Below are 14,615 nucleotides of genomic sequence, written 5' to 3'. Positions count from 1 at the left end.
GTGACGTAAAAAGAGCAAAAGTATCCATGTTCCAAAAAATTCACCATGCCACTCCTTTAAGAAACATAAGAGTTTCCTGTGTGTGTGAAATAATTCACTGTATAAAAATGAGCCTCTTGGGAGTAGAAGAGGGGTTGCTGCTCAAGCCTTTGTCTCCAGCTGCTCAGATGCAGTGGGTGGTAGGCTCGGGAGCTGCATACAAGCCAGGACCCACAGCCCTTTTCCATGATCTGTCCCCCTCACCCTCAATAGCTGGCCACTACTGCACTTTACTTCACATACTCAGCGCTTGAGGAGGAAATGGACCGCAACAAGGACCATCCAGCCTTTGCCCCCTTGTACTTCCCCATGGAGCTGCACCGTAAGGAAGCGCTGACCAAGGACATGAAGTATTTCTTTGGTGAAGACTGGAAGGTACAGGTGCAGTGCTCTGAGGCCACCCAAAAGTATGTGGAGCGGATCCACTACGTGGGGCAGAATGAGCCGGAGCTGCTGGTGGCCCATGCCTACACCCGCTACATGGGGGACCTCTCAGGGGGACAGGTGCTCAAGAAGGTAGCCCAGCGGGCCCTGAAGCTCCCCATCACAGGTGAGGGAACCCAGTTCTACCTGTTTGAGAATGTGGACAATGCGCAACAGTTCAAGCAATTGTACAGGGCCAGGATGAATGCTCTGGACCTGAACCTGAAAACCAAAGAGAAGATTGTAGAGGAGGCCAACAAGGCCTTTGAGTACAACATGCAGGTACTGCTGGGGGCTGGGTGGGAAGGGGCCTCCGTGCGAGCTGGTCAGAGCTGCCCATACAAGCACTGGTACATTAGCACAGATGCGCTGCTGCAGCCATCCTGAGAGAAAGTTGAGGGACCAACTAGGCCACAAAGGGCATGAGCCCAGTGATGGCTCTGCCTTATTTAATAGACTGCCCTTGTGTAGTGGGCTTGGGGAGAATAGAGTTGTCTCCTTCCCTCTCACTACAGGATTCTGGTTTTGAGGAATGGAGTTCTTCCTTTTTAGGATGGGTTAGCACAGGTACGGCCATATTTCCCAGAGCCTGTGTGAGTGAGAAGTGCCCATTCAGTGTGGCTGTCCTTGAGTGGAGCTGCTGCCTTGCTGGTTTGCACTTCTGAGCAGGCCTTACCTGCTGTAGTTCCCTTTGTGCAGAAGAGGTTTTTTTCTCTGAAAGCAGTGTTTACAGTTCAGTGATGGAGTTGATCCTCTGCTCCTGCAGATATTCAATGAACTGGACCAGGTTGGGTCCTTGCTCGCCAAAGAGACCCTGGAGGATGGACTCCCCATGCACAATGGGAAAGGAGATGTGCGTAAATGCCCCTATTATGCTGCTATACAAGACAAAGGTAGGTCTTGTCTGCCATGAGCCGCCCCCTCAGCACGGGTGTGTCAGAATTCCCACTGATGCCATGTCCCCTGTTGGTGCTGCCACACAGGTGCGCTGGAGAGTAGCAGCTGTCCCTTCCAAACAACCCTGGCTGTGCTGAGCAAGCCTAGCCTCCAGTTCATTCTGGCCACTAGTGTGGCTCTGGCTGCTGGCCTCTTGGCCTGGTTCTACATGTGAAAGACCGATCACATCACGTTGGTGCCCTCCTCCTGAGTGACTGCTGGCCTGTCCCCACCTCCACCTGTGATAAAACCACCACCTCAGGTGATATTTTAAAAAATGCTGGGTTTGAGAAAAGCATCCAATAAAAGTCAGACACTAAAGCTTCTGCCTGTTAGTGTCCTCTGCGGGCCAGATGCTGACCTGGGTGCAGGCCCACCCTCCCTGCAGCCCCCAGGCTGTGGCACTGGCAACAGATAGTGCCACTCAGTGGACTGGCCTGGATCTCTGGAACCAGCTCTGCTCCTGGGTGCCCACACCTCTCATGTGAGGTTTGCTCTTCCCATTCTTCCTGTTATGTCAGCATTTATGTGGGTATCTTTCCCCTGCTTGGAGTGGAATAGCCAGCCAGGCCCTGGCCAGTCTACTGTAGCTCTGTGGGAGGGAGGGCGTCCCCTAGATGCTCCTACTCTACTGCAGGGCCCCTGAGGGTGAAGTGGGGGTACAGAAGCCAGGCTGGCACCCTGCTGCAAAGGCCTTGGGAGTTCCATCCTAGGAGCCAGTCCTCATCCCTCTTCCGCAGAACCCCCCTGAGAAGGATGTGTCCAGCCAGAGGGGTGTGACAGTGACTGAGTCAGCCTGGGTGAAGGGCCCAGCATTCACTAGAAAGAGGTTCCACAGGGAGAACACTGTAATCTTGAGTGTGCCTGCGGGGAGGGGCCCTAGCTGCCATCTCTGGTCCCAGCTGGGCAGTCCTTCTCTTCTTCTGACCTGTCATGCTACAGCACTCAATAAAAAGTGGACTCTTGATCGTTGCCTTCTCCTTCCTGGCACAGATGTCATCCTCGCTGGTGCTTGACGGCCCCCTCCTGTGTTCCCAAGACTGCTGGTTGGTTACCTTACAAATAATCATTAGAAACCATGTACTTGTATTATAAAACAATTGATTATCTTAAATAGAAATGTGAACTTAAATATTTTTATTAATAGGAATCTGTTGTTTTATATATTGAGGATCTGCGAACACTTTATTCACAAAAGGGTTAAATGGTGGGGAAATTTTCTTTTTAAGCCTTTGACCAGGCATATCTACCCTCACAGGTCACAAGAGGGTAAGGGCAGAGCTGGTCTAGAACCTGGGGCCCAGACTGGCTGCTCCCCCCATCCCCCCACCCCCCTGCAAGCAACATGCTTCCTGGGTAGGATGACCCTGAGCTTGAGCTTGGGTACTCCAATCTACAGATCTTGTGGGTGGATGTTGTGGTGTGGAGATGGGTGAGACCAGTATTGGAGATAGGTAGTCCGACTCATGTCCTGACCCAGTCATAGCTGGAATGCCAGGGCTTGTCCACACTAACTCTAGCCTTGTTTAGTTAGATACTTAAATGTCAGTGTCATCATCCCTGGGTAGTTGGTGTAGTGTAAACACTGAGACTGAAGACTCAACTCCTGCCCTTAAGACTACCTGTAGCCCCACCCTCTTTCCCTTGCAAAAGAAGGAAGCCAGCCAAGAGAGCAGAGGCCCAGAGCAGGGGAGTGAAAGGACCAATTTAATGAGGATCTACAAACAGATTGGCCACAGTTCACAGTGACAGAAGGCCATGCAGTGGCAGTGTGAGACCAGGAGAGGGGGGTGACAGCAGGGTACAGCGGTCCAGGGAAGCAAGTTCACAGACAACCCATTCAGAAAATAAAGACAGCATGGCCTCAGGCCCAGGGCAGGGCTAGCATCCACCAGGGTACTTCTGCCACTTGTGGTTGCTGCTCCTTCCTGGTCTCCAATCCAGTGCTACAGTTGCTCCTGCTGTAGTGCCTGGAGCAAGCACAGCGACTGAGTCAGCCTGGGTGAAGGGCCCAGCACTCACTAGAAAGAGGTTCCACAGAGAGAACACTGTAAATCTTGAGTGTGCCTGTGGGGAGGGGCCCTAGCTGCCATCTCTGGTCCCAGCTGGGCATTCACAGAGGCATGGCCAGAAAGGGAGCTAGGCAGGGGCCAGAAGCAAGTCCTTTGGTGAGCCAGGACCCAATCACTTATCCCATGAACTTCAGTGTGCGCGATCTCTCTCTTATTCCAGGTGGCCCCTGGGCCCCTAGACAAGGTGTTGAGTTCCTGAGAGTTCTGAGGGCCAGAATCATTCCTTCTGACCATCATGCCGACCTCTAGCAAGCCAGAAACAAACCCTGGCCTTATGAGCCTGCCTATCTGGGCTCACATCCCCACTCTCAGTCCAGCAGATCAGAAACTGACTACAGGCCCAGTCCCACTGTACGCCCAGGTCTAGAAAATAAGCCACTGCTCTGGCTGCTTTTGGTCCCAAGGAGAATCAGGACCAAACCTATACCTCATACAGAAATGGAGGAGTGAGATGCCAGCAGGTAGACCCTTCGCAGTTTATCTTCCTAATCACAAACACCAAGCAAACCAGCAACACACATGCTCAGTGCCAGCTCCCTACCACTTATTGACCCTTGGCCTTATGTTGCCGTTAAGAGTCAGATGCTCAGGGAAGGGCAAGGCAAAGAGGACAAGACTTCCAGGGGAACAGTGGAACAGCTTCCACTGCGATGTGGGACTGGGGAAGTGAGCCACTGAGCATGGGGAGCAAAGCACAGGGGGGCCAGACTGACAGCGCAGAGTCCAGTCCAGGCTCCGTTAGCACAGGCGCTTGTACGTGTAGATGTAGGCTTTGCAACTCGGGCATGTGTGTGTCACATCCTTGAAGTCATTGATGAGGCACGGGATCAAGCAGCAGCCCAGATCACACCTGAATCAGAGATTGGGAGGCCTGAAGAGAAGATGCCAAGGGCACCAGACCTACGCCAGCTGGGTGGTGGGCAGGTGTAGCCCCCACCCTGCAAGCACCCACATCACCTACCCCATGAAGCAGCAAAAGAAGCCCAGCACGAAGTTCATCAGGCCAATCTCATAGGAGATCTTGGTGGTGATGGCCTGCTGACAGTGGGGACACACTGTCTGCACGGGTGCGCCCTCAAAGATCTCTCCCTGCAGCACTGTCACCGTGGTGGCAGCTCCTGAAGGGACCAGGACTGTGGCTGTGTGACCCCCAGGGCCAGGGTAGGGCCCCGGCTGGTAGTAGCCCATGGGTGGATGGGGGCCTGGAGGAGGGTAGAAACCTGGAACGGCACAGAAGATGGAGCAGACAAGTCACTGGCTTGTCACCTGTCCCACATGAGAGTTGAGAACAAAGCCCCAAGGCCCCCAGCACCCAGGATATAGTTGAAGCCTTGGGGACCAGACCCAGGGCCAAAATGACCATCCACATTCTAGCACTTAATGGTCCCTGCCCAACAGGGACCAAAACAAAAAAGATGCTTTACCAGCCAGATGGGCAGAAAGCTGAAAACAAGACCCCCACTTCCCCTCTGTCTCAACTTGATACATTTACTCCCTTGCCTCTGAGGACGGGGTGCTGTGCTCAAGGACCTCAACTGCAGGAAAGAAAGCCTCACCACTCAACAGCCTGTCATGCACACAGGACCCTCCTCCCCACCAGTGTCGGTCCTGCACTGCAGTGACATCTTGGCCCACCTGGCCTGGGGACACCTGTGCAGGAACCCTGGGTCACTCACTGACCTAAGCAGTCCCTCTGAAGAGCTGCTGGGTGAGCAGGAGACCAAGCCTCCACCATGGCTTCAGGTCTGTGGCAGGGAGCAGCCTCTGCAGCACCCATGAGTCCATAGCACCTGTCAGTGTTCCTGAGGAGTCTTCCCACTAGTCAGCTCTCCTAGTGGCAGGGCCTTGGGTTCCTCTGGCTCGTCCACAGTGCTTTCACAGCAGCACCTGGCTCTGTGATACCTTCCCATGCCCACCTTCCACACCCACACTCAGTCCCTCTGCCCCAACAGTAAACACCCTCACCAGCTGGCCTGTAGTAAAGGCTGGATAGCAGCCCTGCCGGGCTGGACACACCCCTGTGCTCCCCTGTGAATCCCTTCCCAACTTACCTGGAGGCATGTAGGCGCCATCTGCATTCACATGTGGGGGGATAAAGCCAGGCTGGGGCACTGGGTGACCTGGTGGCTCATAGGGTGGGGGGCCAATGTCTGCAGGGGGCAGCGACATGCCTGGTGGGGGCTGCATCACAGCCGGGGAGGTTCGGCCTGGACAGAGAGAAGTGGGGAGAGGAAACAGGAGGGCCCCAGCCACACTTGTCAGTGGGAAGGATGCTCCAGAAGCAACTTCAGCAGCTGGGATAGGCAAGGGACAAGGCCCTCAGGAGCACTGAACTCTACCTTGGGTTTGTGGGGCTCCACTTTTCTCCTCCAGAAGCGGGGCTGTGGGTCCTCCAGGATAAGGAGGGGGTGGATCATTAGACATCTTCAAGGCTTCTGAACCTGGAAGGAAAACCCAGAAGTGAACTATGCTCCCAGCTTCTCTACTGGCAGTCAGGCACTGATAAGTGGCAAGGGGCTGCTTGGCTGCACAAGGTGTGTGGCATGCTCACTGAGCCTGAATGCACAGGGTCTCCTCTGGCTCCTATTGCAGGTGTCCCCTGCTTTGGAGGCTCAGGTCACCTTTTATTCCCAGGTAAACCTTCACACTTGGCAGGGCAGGGCTGATGGGCTGGGACCAGTTTCCTTCAGGAGAGCTGTCACCAGGCTACCTCTAATCCTGGAGGTGCCCCACATTGCCAGGGTGACCAGCCCAGAGCCACCATCCTCCACATCTCAAAAAGCTAACCCCTGTGGTCACCTGTACTTCCCGTGTGAAAGCCAGAGGGTGAGGGCAGCCAGGTAAAGAGGACAGAGCTGGTGAGGTGAGCCCTGCCCCTATTAGGAACCTAATTTAGGTCTCCCCAGAGCAGTTTAGGCACTGGTTCTCTCCACCGCTAACACTCGAGTGTGCTGTGCTGGCCCCATTGTGGGGCGGGATCTGGGACTTTTTTACCTCAAATCCCAGGTACTCAAGAGTTGGTAGACCGGTTGGGCTCCTTCCAGCGCTGGCCTGGGTGGACCGAGGCTCTGGGGAGCTGTTCAGGGAGAGAACAGAGGGCAACTCCCTCAGCACCAGGGCTGGGCTAGACGTGGGCACCTGGCTTCCATGAAGCCACATTCCCCCCATCACTGGTCTGATTCTCCCTTGCTGCCCAGCATAGTACCGTCTCCCTCAATCCCTTGTCCTCTCATCCCCTCATTCCTTGCATATCTACCTACTCCTCTTCAAGTCCCCCTTCCCCTTTTCACAGCTGCCCTCTCCTGGGCCATGGCTGGTCCTCTGCACCCTCACCCCACCAAGCCCAGACCAGCACCCCCAGCAGCAGCTCTCAGAGCCATATGTACACGGGGGTGTCTCTGTCCTTTGTTTTGTTAGGTGAACAGGGTGGGAAGGAAGATGGTGTCAGGTAAGTGGAACAGTTTTCCTCATTTCCTTCAACAAGGTTCACGGAGCACCTGTTTAGATTTTAAACAGTACAGAAGACCCAGTGAAAGCAACTCCCCTAGTGTACGCAGCTCCCTCCTGGAGCCCCCCAGTATTCAGTTCAGAACTGTACAGTGATAGAGGGCCCCAAATGATCCGGCCAGGGGAGAGGGAGCCCAGAGTCACTAAGTTTAAATGTTAAATTTAATGAATCAGTGTCAAGGCCAGGGGGACCAAGTCCAAACAACAAAACACAAATTCTATTTCATTAAAATTAAAAACTGCTTCAAATGACACCATCAAAAAAGTGGAAAGATAGCCCACAGAATGGAGGGGAATTTTTACAAATCGTGTATCTATAAGCTAAGGGACTTGTATTTAGAATATATAAAGAACTCTTCTAAAATTAACAAGAAGACAACTCAATTAAAAAATGGGCAAAAGATCTGAATAGGCATTTCTCCAAAGATAAACAAATGCCCAATAAGCACATGAAAAGAGGCTGAACATTGTTAGCCAAAAGAGAAATGCAAATCAAAACCACAATGAGGCACCATTTCATACCTACTAGGTTGGCTAAAATGAAAGAGAATAACGAGTATTATGTAGAGAAATTAGATTCCTTACACATTGATGGAGGGGTTGCTGTGAAAATGGCGCATCTGCTATAGAAAATGCCTGGCAGTTCATTAAGAGTTACCACATGACCCAGTAATTTCACTCCTAGGTATAGCCACACAAAAACTTGTCCACGAATGTTCATAGCAGCATTATTTATAATAGCTGAAAAGTGTAAATAACTTGTGTCCATCAACTGATAAAACTGGATATATCGATACACTGGAATATTATTCAGCCACGAGAAGGAATGAAGTGTTGACACACACTACAACATGGATGAACCTTGAAAACATGCTCAGTGAAAAAAGCCAGACACAAAGGACCACATTTTATTATTCCTTATATAAAACATACAGAACAGGCAAATCCATATAGACAGAAAGTATATTAATGATTGTCAGGTGCTGAAGGTTGGGTGGGCAGAGAATGTCAAGTGCAGTTTCCTTTTGAGGTGATGAAAATGTTCTAAGACTAACGATGGTTGCACAATTCTGTGAATATACTAAAAATCACTAAATTACACACTTTAGGGAAACTATAATATGTGATTATATGTCAATAAAAACTATCCTAATGCAGCCAATCTCTCTGCATGTCCCTGCTAGTCTCTATGCACAGGCACCTATATTTTTTATATAGTGGTTGTCATGACAAACAGGTTTAAACTTTTAATGTCATATATGTCTTCCATCTTCAAAGACCCCCGTGACCATCAATTTTAATGTTCCCTAACATGGGGCCAGCACTATTTACTTGACTGACCCCTAAGGCATTTAGAATGCTACTTGTTATTTTCACTTAAAAAGAAAAAAAAAGACAGGAAGCACCTTTGGCCAATGCTCTTTCCATTTCTTGGATTATTTCCTTGGGCTAAATTTGCCAGATGTGAGATTATTAGGTCAAAGGGTATCAACACTTTATGCCTTTTGTGAAGGATGATGCCAATTTACAGTGCAAACTTGAGATACTGCTATCATGATTTGTAATGTTAAGATGACAGTTACTTTTATTTCTTTGACCACCACGAGGCAGAACATCTTCCCAAGTGTTTATAAAGTATATGCCTGCTCTTGTGAGTTGCTGGTTATAATTATTCTTTAAAGACATGGAGGCCAAGAAAGGACAGGACCGGTCTGAGGTCATGTGGTATATTCATATTAGAGACAGCAAGTCTAGAACCCTGGGTGACTCTCCCACCCCCCACACCAAGAAGCAGATGAATGCAGTTGAATTCCAACACCACCGGTCAAGAACAGGGAGCAGCAGAGCCTCCAGAGAACATCACAAAAAGTACCCCCTTCCAGGTGAGAGCCACTCCGGAATCCTAATGGGAGAAGAAGAAGCTTTTCTTAAGAGGCTTGACTCGTGTTTGCAGAAAACCAATACACTGAATCTGTTGAAACAAAGGCCAGCACCTGTCACAAACTTCCATCCTATGTCCATGTGGGATTCCTCTAGGGTGTCCCTACTGCCCACCATACAGCCCCAGCTCACTAGGGAAGTGGCCAGGCCCTGGGATGGCTGGAGCAGGCCAGGAAGAAGAGCTGCACTGCACTAGGTGAGTGACTATAAACACCTTTAGGTTATAGGAAGGAGGAAGTAGCCTGGATCCTCCAATCCACTCCAGATTCAGGGAGCACATGTGCACAAACACGTGTGTGTACACACCAGGTATCACCTCTGAGGATGCAGGCATAGCCTGCCTTTTCATCAAAATCCCTAGATCTAATTATTATCTCCCATAGTGCAAGATTCTACTTCTGGAATTCCAACATAATAATGATGGTACACATGGGGCGAAGACCTCCCTTGGTGTCCACCCAACCCTGAGCCGTCCTCTGCACCTACAGCAGGCACTGCTTCAGGCCACACCAATGCTCAGAACATGCACAGAGTCGCACCCACTTCAGGCACTGACCACATGCACGAGAACATCTACTCCTGCCCCTTCCCTTGGGGAGCACGACCCTGTTGCTCCTCTCTCTGTCTCCTCCCCTCCCCTCTACACCCACACCCATCCTCTAGCTATCTTCTTGAATTGTAGTAGAGACTAGCGGTGGGCCCCTTAAATATGAAGGAGAGAGGTTTCTGAAAAATGGCCCATGAAGATTTCCAGAATTCAAACCCCAGTTCCCTCACCACCTGTCTCCCAATATAAAACCAAATCCTCAGTCGATTAAGACTTGTCCTGCAAAGTGAAAGCTTGCCGGTTCAATTCCCGGTCAGGGCATATGCCTGGGTTGCGGACCTGGTTGGTTGGGGCGTGTTACAAGAGATAACCAATCAATGTTTCCCTCCCTCTTTTTCTCCCTCCCTCTCTTTCATCCTCCCTTCCCCTCTCTCTAAAAATAAATCTTTTTAAAAGAAAAAATCCTCTATTATCTAAGGTGCAATAAAAACTACAGAAATGGACTTCCAGCCAAGATGGAGGCATAGGTAGACATGCTGCATCCCCCTCACAACTAAGAAGGAATTTACAACCATCTCAAAACTGAAAAAAACAAAAACCAAAATTGTAAATTCCAGAAAATCTAACTACATGGAAGTTCAACGAATGAAGAAATAAAGAAGAAACACTCAGCCAGACAAGTAGAAAGGGCGGAGCTGGGGTGAGGACAAGGTGTGGCGGCAGCAGTGGTTGCAGCAGCGACTGTAGGGGTGTCATGGGGCTGAGGCCACAGCAAAAAGCGCAGTCATACATTTTTAAAGTAGGGAGAGAAACCTGGGAAGCGATCCAAGCCCTAGACCATATACCATGCAGCTCATGGTTCCAGCGCCAGGAAAAAGAGCCACATTGCTTCTCACTATGAAAATCAGTGGGGGTTGAGGCAGAGGAAGAAACTGCCTGTCTCTCAACATATGGGAAGTGGGAGAAGTGCCTAGAAAAGGGGAGGGTGCTGGACAAGCAGCATTATTTCCTCTCTGACCCCTCCCCCACATACAGCACCACAACGTGGGGAAGCGGGTTGCCTGCACTGACTAATACCTAAGGCTCCAACCCTTACAATATAATAGGTGCGACAGCTCTACCTAAGACACGGAGGCAAACACAGAAAGCTGTCAAGTTGAGACAGAGAAGTATGGCCCAAAAGAGGGAATGGAGTATTTTAAAAAATGCAGTATTTTTAAAAAGTCATGTCTAAAAGACTAAGAGTTTTCCAAAAAAAATGCACACTGCACAAATTAAGCTTGAAACACAAATGTGGCATCGAGAACTCAGCCCCTGCAACTTCACTGTTGGGCAGATGCCAGAGTGTGGGTTATGAGAGGCTAGGCAAGGGGCCATGAGACCCGTGGGTTTGTAGTTCCCAGCAGAGGAGATCAAGGCCTGGAGTCCTGAGAGCTCAGTGAAGTCAACTTATAGGCCCTGAAACCTAAGGCCTCTCAGCCTCCCATTTAGATCTTGTAGCTATGAAATGTGAAGAAATATGGAATTGTCTGAACCCTCACAAGTTTATCTCTAAACAGAACAGGAGTCCCTCTGGGGGCCCAAAGGACTTGACACAGTACACTCTTTTACACCCTCTCGAATTTGTAGATGCAAAATTATTGCCCAGTCAAAATAATAAAATACAAAAAATTCTCTCAGAACAGAGCTAGAGATCCAGCTGATCACTCATTAGCTGACCAGCCAAGGCAGTGCTGACCCCCAGCAGTGCACAGGTGTGAGGGCACAGAGAAGGGACACTGGGGCTCAGACTCCACCCCACCTTAGGTTTTATGAGCATCTAGCTCTTCCTGACTCACCCTTGAGCATTGGGGGACATGTTTTCTCAGTGAGCCAAAGCACATTAAACGAGAAAGTCTTAAGTCCTTGTATAATAACACCTGTCTGAGGCCCACTGAAGTGTAGCAACAATCACACCTAATATAGGCTGAGAGGGTAGTATATTCCAAGAACACACTTCTCTTCCAAGCCTTATGAGATTGTAAAAGTCCAAGAGACACCACTGAATAAGTACCTAGAGGGTAATCCTCACACCATAAGAATGAGGTTACCATTCTCTGGCTGCTAGGTATGGGCGCAACACTGAACAAGTATGAACTCAGTCCTCAGACCAGCCTACAGGCAGCTCTTCGGCATCTCCATTTGAGAGAAAGCCCAGCTCAGTTACATGCCCAGGGTCACATGGCCTTGCAAGTCAAAATTTTAGATGTTTTCAAGGAATTCCTCTGAACCTGCAATTTCTATTTACCCGTTTTCAGGCACAGTTCTGGGGGTGCTGGGAAATTTCCCACTTAGGACTGGAAAAAAGTGATATGCAGCTGCCACATTCCCAGTGGCTCTTACTTTAGAAGCCAGTGGCCCTTGGGAAACAGAGCTGCCCCAGAAATGTGTAGGGCAGAGGATGGGTTACTAGGGCTTTGAGGATATGACAAAGAAGATTGATGTCCCCTTGACTGCATTTTCAAGTTGAGGCCCCACCTAGAAGGAATAGTCTAGGGCAGGGAGACAGCCTGGGGTGGGTGGCCCATGAGTTAGAAGGCTCAAGACTAGAGACGGCACTGTGGGGACCCGGCTGCGTGCTGTGAACCTGTAGCTTTCCCATGCTGTCCACTCATTCACATCACGGGTCTGTGTCCTTGACGAGATCAGTACAATAACTTTTAGGATGAAGAGGGCCATAGGCTGAGGCCCAGGGGAACTGGGGACAGACTTAGGTGAGCCCCAAGGGACAAGGGGGCAGTGTGTCTAGGAGAGGGAGGCCATGAGTGGTCTCTGGGCCCCTTATAGAGGAGGGAGGAGAGGGTGGGCTTGCATGTGCCCCTCTGTCCACTGGGGGATGGGATGGGGGCCACTTGGGGCCTCACCGGTTCTGTGCGCCCACAACCAAATACAAGCCTAGCGCCCACTCTGAGTTTACGTAGGAGAGAATTATTCTAGTCACCCTAAGATTAAATGAAGCCTGTCTCCATGTCCATTTGTGGACCCACCGCCTGCCCGCTCCCCACTGCAATCTCACCTCATGTTCCCAGAGGCATAGGCACTGGGGGCTTTGGGGGTGGGGAGGTATGGCAGGACAGTTCTCCCAGGCACAGGGCCAGGCACTTTCTGCAAACCTATGTCCACTAGCCACTGCAGAGACTGGGCCTGCTCAGTGCCAGTCCATTCCAGAGTGGAAACTTCTACTCTGCACCCCAATGTTATAAGCCCAGCTTTAGCCGCTCCCTCTCTGGAATCTTCATACAGCTCCACCATCAGCCATGTCAGAGACTAATCAGTCCTCATATACACAGAGCTGCTGTTGAGCTTTTTCCAGGTGAACTGGGAGGGACCTGGTAAGGGTTTTATGAGGTGTGGGGGTGAAAATGGTGTTCTGAGACCCCTGTTGTGGTTTTTAGGGTATGTGGCCATGAGATCAAAGAAAACTGCTTCATTACCCCCACTCAACCCCAACCCCAGGCTCTATCTTTATCCAACACAATACCCTAAGCAGTCACTGAGGATTATGACAGCTTCAAGGAAAGGATGCAGTCTTCCAATGGGGGGCCAGGATGGAGAGAACCCAAGACTCCACCCTCTTCTCCCATTCACAGAGGAGCAAGGATCTGTCAGCTTACCAGTCAATGGGGAAACAGGGAGAGCATGGAAAGCGTGGAACTCTGGAGTCAGGTAGCCCTGGCCTTGAATTGGGTGAGTCACAGATCCTCCCTGAGCCTCAATCTTCCTAGGGACTTGGGACTAGAATCCGTGCCCTCTGGCTGGCTGAGTGCACAGCAGTGATGATGGCACATGCCCCATGCCTGGCAGACTTGCTGTGCAGGGGAGAAGAATGCTTTAGGGTGAAAACACACATCTACTAGGGTGATAAAAATGCTCTCGAATTAGACAGTGGTGTTGGTTGCACGAGTCTGTGACATTAAAACCACTGAATTGTGTGCGTACTTTTTTTAACTATATTTTATTGATTATGTTGTTACAGTAGTTCCAATTTTTTCCCTTTTGCTCCCCTCCGCCCAGTACCCCCCTTCCCTCTAGCAATCCCACCCCCACTTAGTTCATGTCCATGGGTCGTGCATATAAGTTCTTTGGCTTCATCCTTTCCTATATTATTCTTAACTTCCCCGTCTATTTTGTACCAACTTCTTAATCCCTGCACCATTTTCCCATTTCTCCCCCTGCCCTCTCCCAGCTGGTAACCCTCCAAATGATTCCCATTCCTATGACTCTGTTCCTATTCTGGTTTGCTTAGTTGAATTTTGTTTTTATTTTTTAGATTCAGTTGTTGATAGTTGCTACTTTGTTGTCATTTTAGTGTTCATAGTTTTGATCTTCTTTTTCTTAAGTAAGTCCCTTTGACATTTCATATAATAATGCATTGGTGATGATGAATTCCTTTAGCTTTACCTTGTCTGGGAGCACTTCATCTCCCCTTCCATTCCAAATGATAGCCTTGCTGGATAGAGTAATCCTGTTTGCAGGTTGCCTTTCATCACATTGAATACTGCTTGCCAGTCCCTTCCTGCCTGCAAAGTGTCCTTTGAGAAATCATCTGATAGTCCTATAGGCACCCCCCTGTAGGCAACTCTCCGCCTTTCTCTTGCTGCCCCCAGGACTCCCTCTTTATCTTTCACCTTTGACATCTCAATCATGATGCATCCTGGTGTGGTCCCCTCTGGGTCCAGCTCACCCAGGACCCTCCGTGCTTCCGAGACCTGTATGTCCATCTCCTTCACAATATTTGGGAAGTTTCCCTCATTTCTTTCAATTCTTGCTTCCTCATTCTGCACTGGTTGACTGTTTTTTTCTTCCTTATGTTCCAAATCATTGATTTGAATCCTGGTTTCTTTCCCTTCACCATTGGTTTTGTGTGGATTTTCCTTCGTTTCATTTAGCATAGCCTTCACTTCTCTTACGCGTTTGCCATACTCAAGCATATCTGTCAAGCCTGTGAAAATCTTTATCACCAGTGTTTAAATTCTGCGTCTGTTAGGTTGGCTATCTCCTCATCTGTAAGGTTGGCTATCTCCTGATCGCTTAGTTCTCCCACTGGAACCTTGATCCGTTTCCCCTTTTGGGCCATACTTCTCTGTCTCCTCATTCTGACAGGCTCCTGT

The 14,615-nt window shown here is 50.0% G+C and overlaps 2 protein-coding genes across 7 annotated transcripts in view; one reads left to right on the top strand and one right to left on the bottom strand.

Annotated features, from left to right (window-relative positions):
* The window catches only part of HMOX2 (heme oxygenase 2), a 55,450-nt gene extending 52,902 nt beyond the window's left edge, over positions 1-2,548 (top strand). For all 3 annotated transcript variants that reach the window (XM_090277090.1, XM_090277091.1, XM_090277092.1), the window contains 3 exons: positions 253-744; positions 1,229-1,355; positions 1,446-2,548. In XM_090277090.1, coding sequence (XP_090133216.1) covers positions 253-744; positions 1,229-1,355; positions 1,446-1,573 — 747 coding nt within the window. In that variant the 3' untranslated portion in view covers positions 1,574-2,548. The remainder of the gene's footprint in view (positions 1-252; positions 745-1,228; positions 1,356-1,445) is intronic.
* A 536-nt stretch (positions 2,549-3,084) lies between these two features.
* CDIP1 (cell death inducing p53 target 1) overlaps positions 3,085-14,615 on the bottom strand; it is a 28,435-nt gene continuing 16,904 nt past the window's right edge. For 3 of the 4 annotated variants that reach the window (XM_090277093.1, XM_090277094.1, XM_090277095.1), the window contains exons 2-6: positions 6,465-6,546; positions 5,810-5,911; positions 5,522-5,677; positions 4,432-4,690; positions 3,085-4,320 (exon numbers count right to left, since the gene is read on the bottom strand). In XM_090277093.1, coding sequence (XP_090133219.1) covers positions 4,209-4,320; positions 4,432-4,690; positions 5,522-5,677; positions 5,810-5,894 — 612 coding nt within the window. In that variant the 5' untranslated portion in view covers positions 5,895-5,911; positions 6,465-6,546 and the 3' untranslated portion in view covers positions 3,085-4,208. The remainder of the gene's footprint in view (positions 4,321-4,431; positions 4,691-5,521; positions 5,678-5,809; positions 5,912-6,464; positions 6,547-14,615) is intronic. The other variant, XM_090277097.1, reaches the window with a different exon arrangement.

This window comes from Furipterus horrens, unplaced genomic scaffold (genome assembly GCF_987537825.1).
Source record: "Furipterus horrens unplaced genomic scaffold, mFurHor1.1.pri manual_scaffold_5, whole genome shotgun sequence".
Classification (NCBI taxonomy): Eukaryota; Metazoa; Chordata; class Mammalia; order Chiroptera; family Furipteridae; genus Furipterus; species Furipterus horrens.
This window is presented reverse-complemented; position numbering and strand designations above follow the sequence as displayed.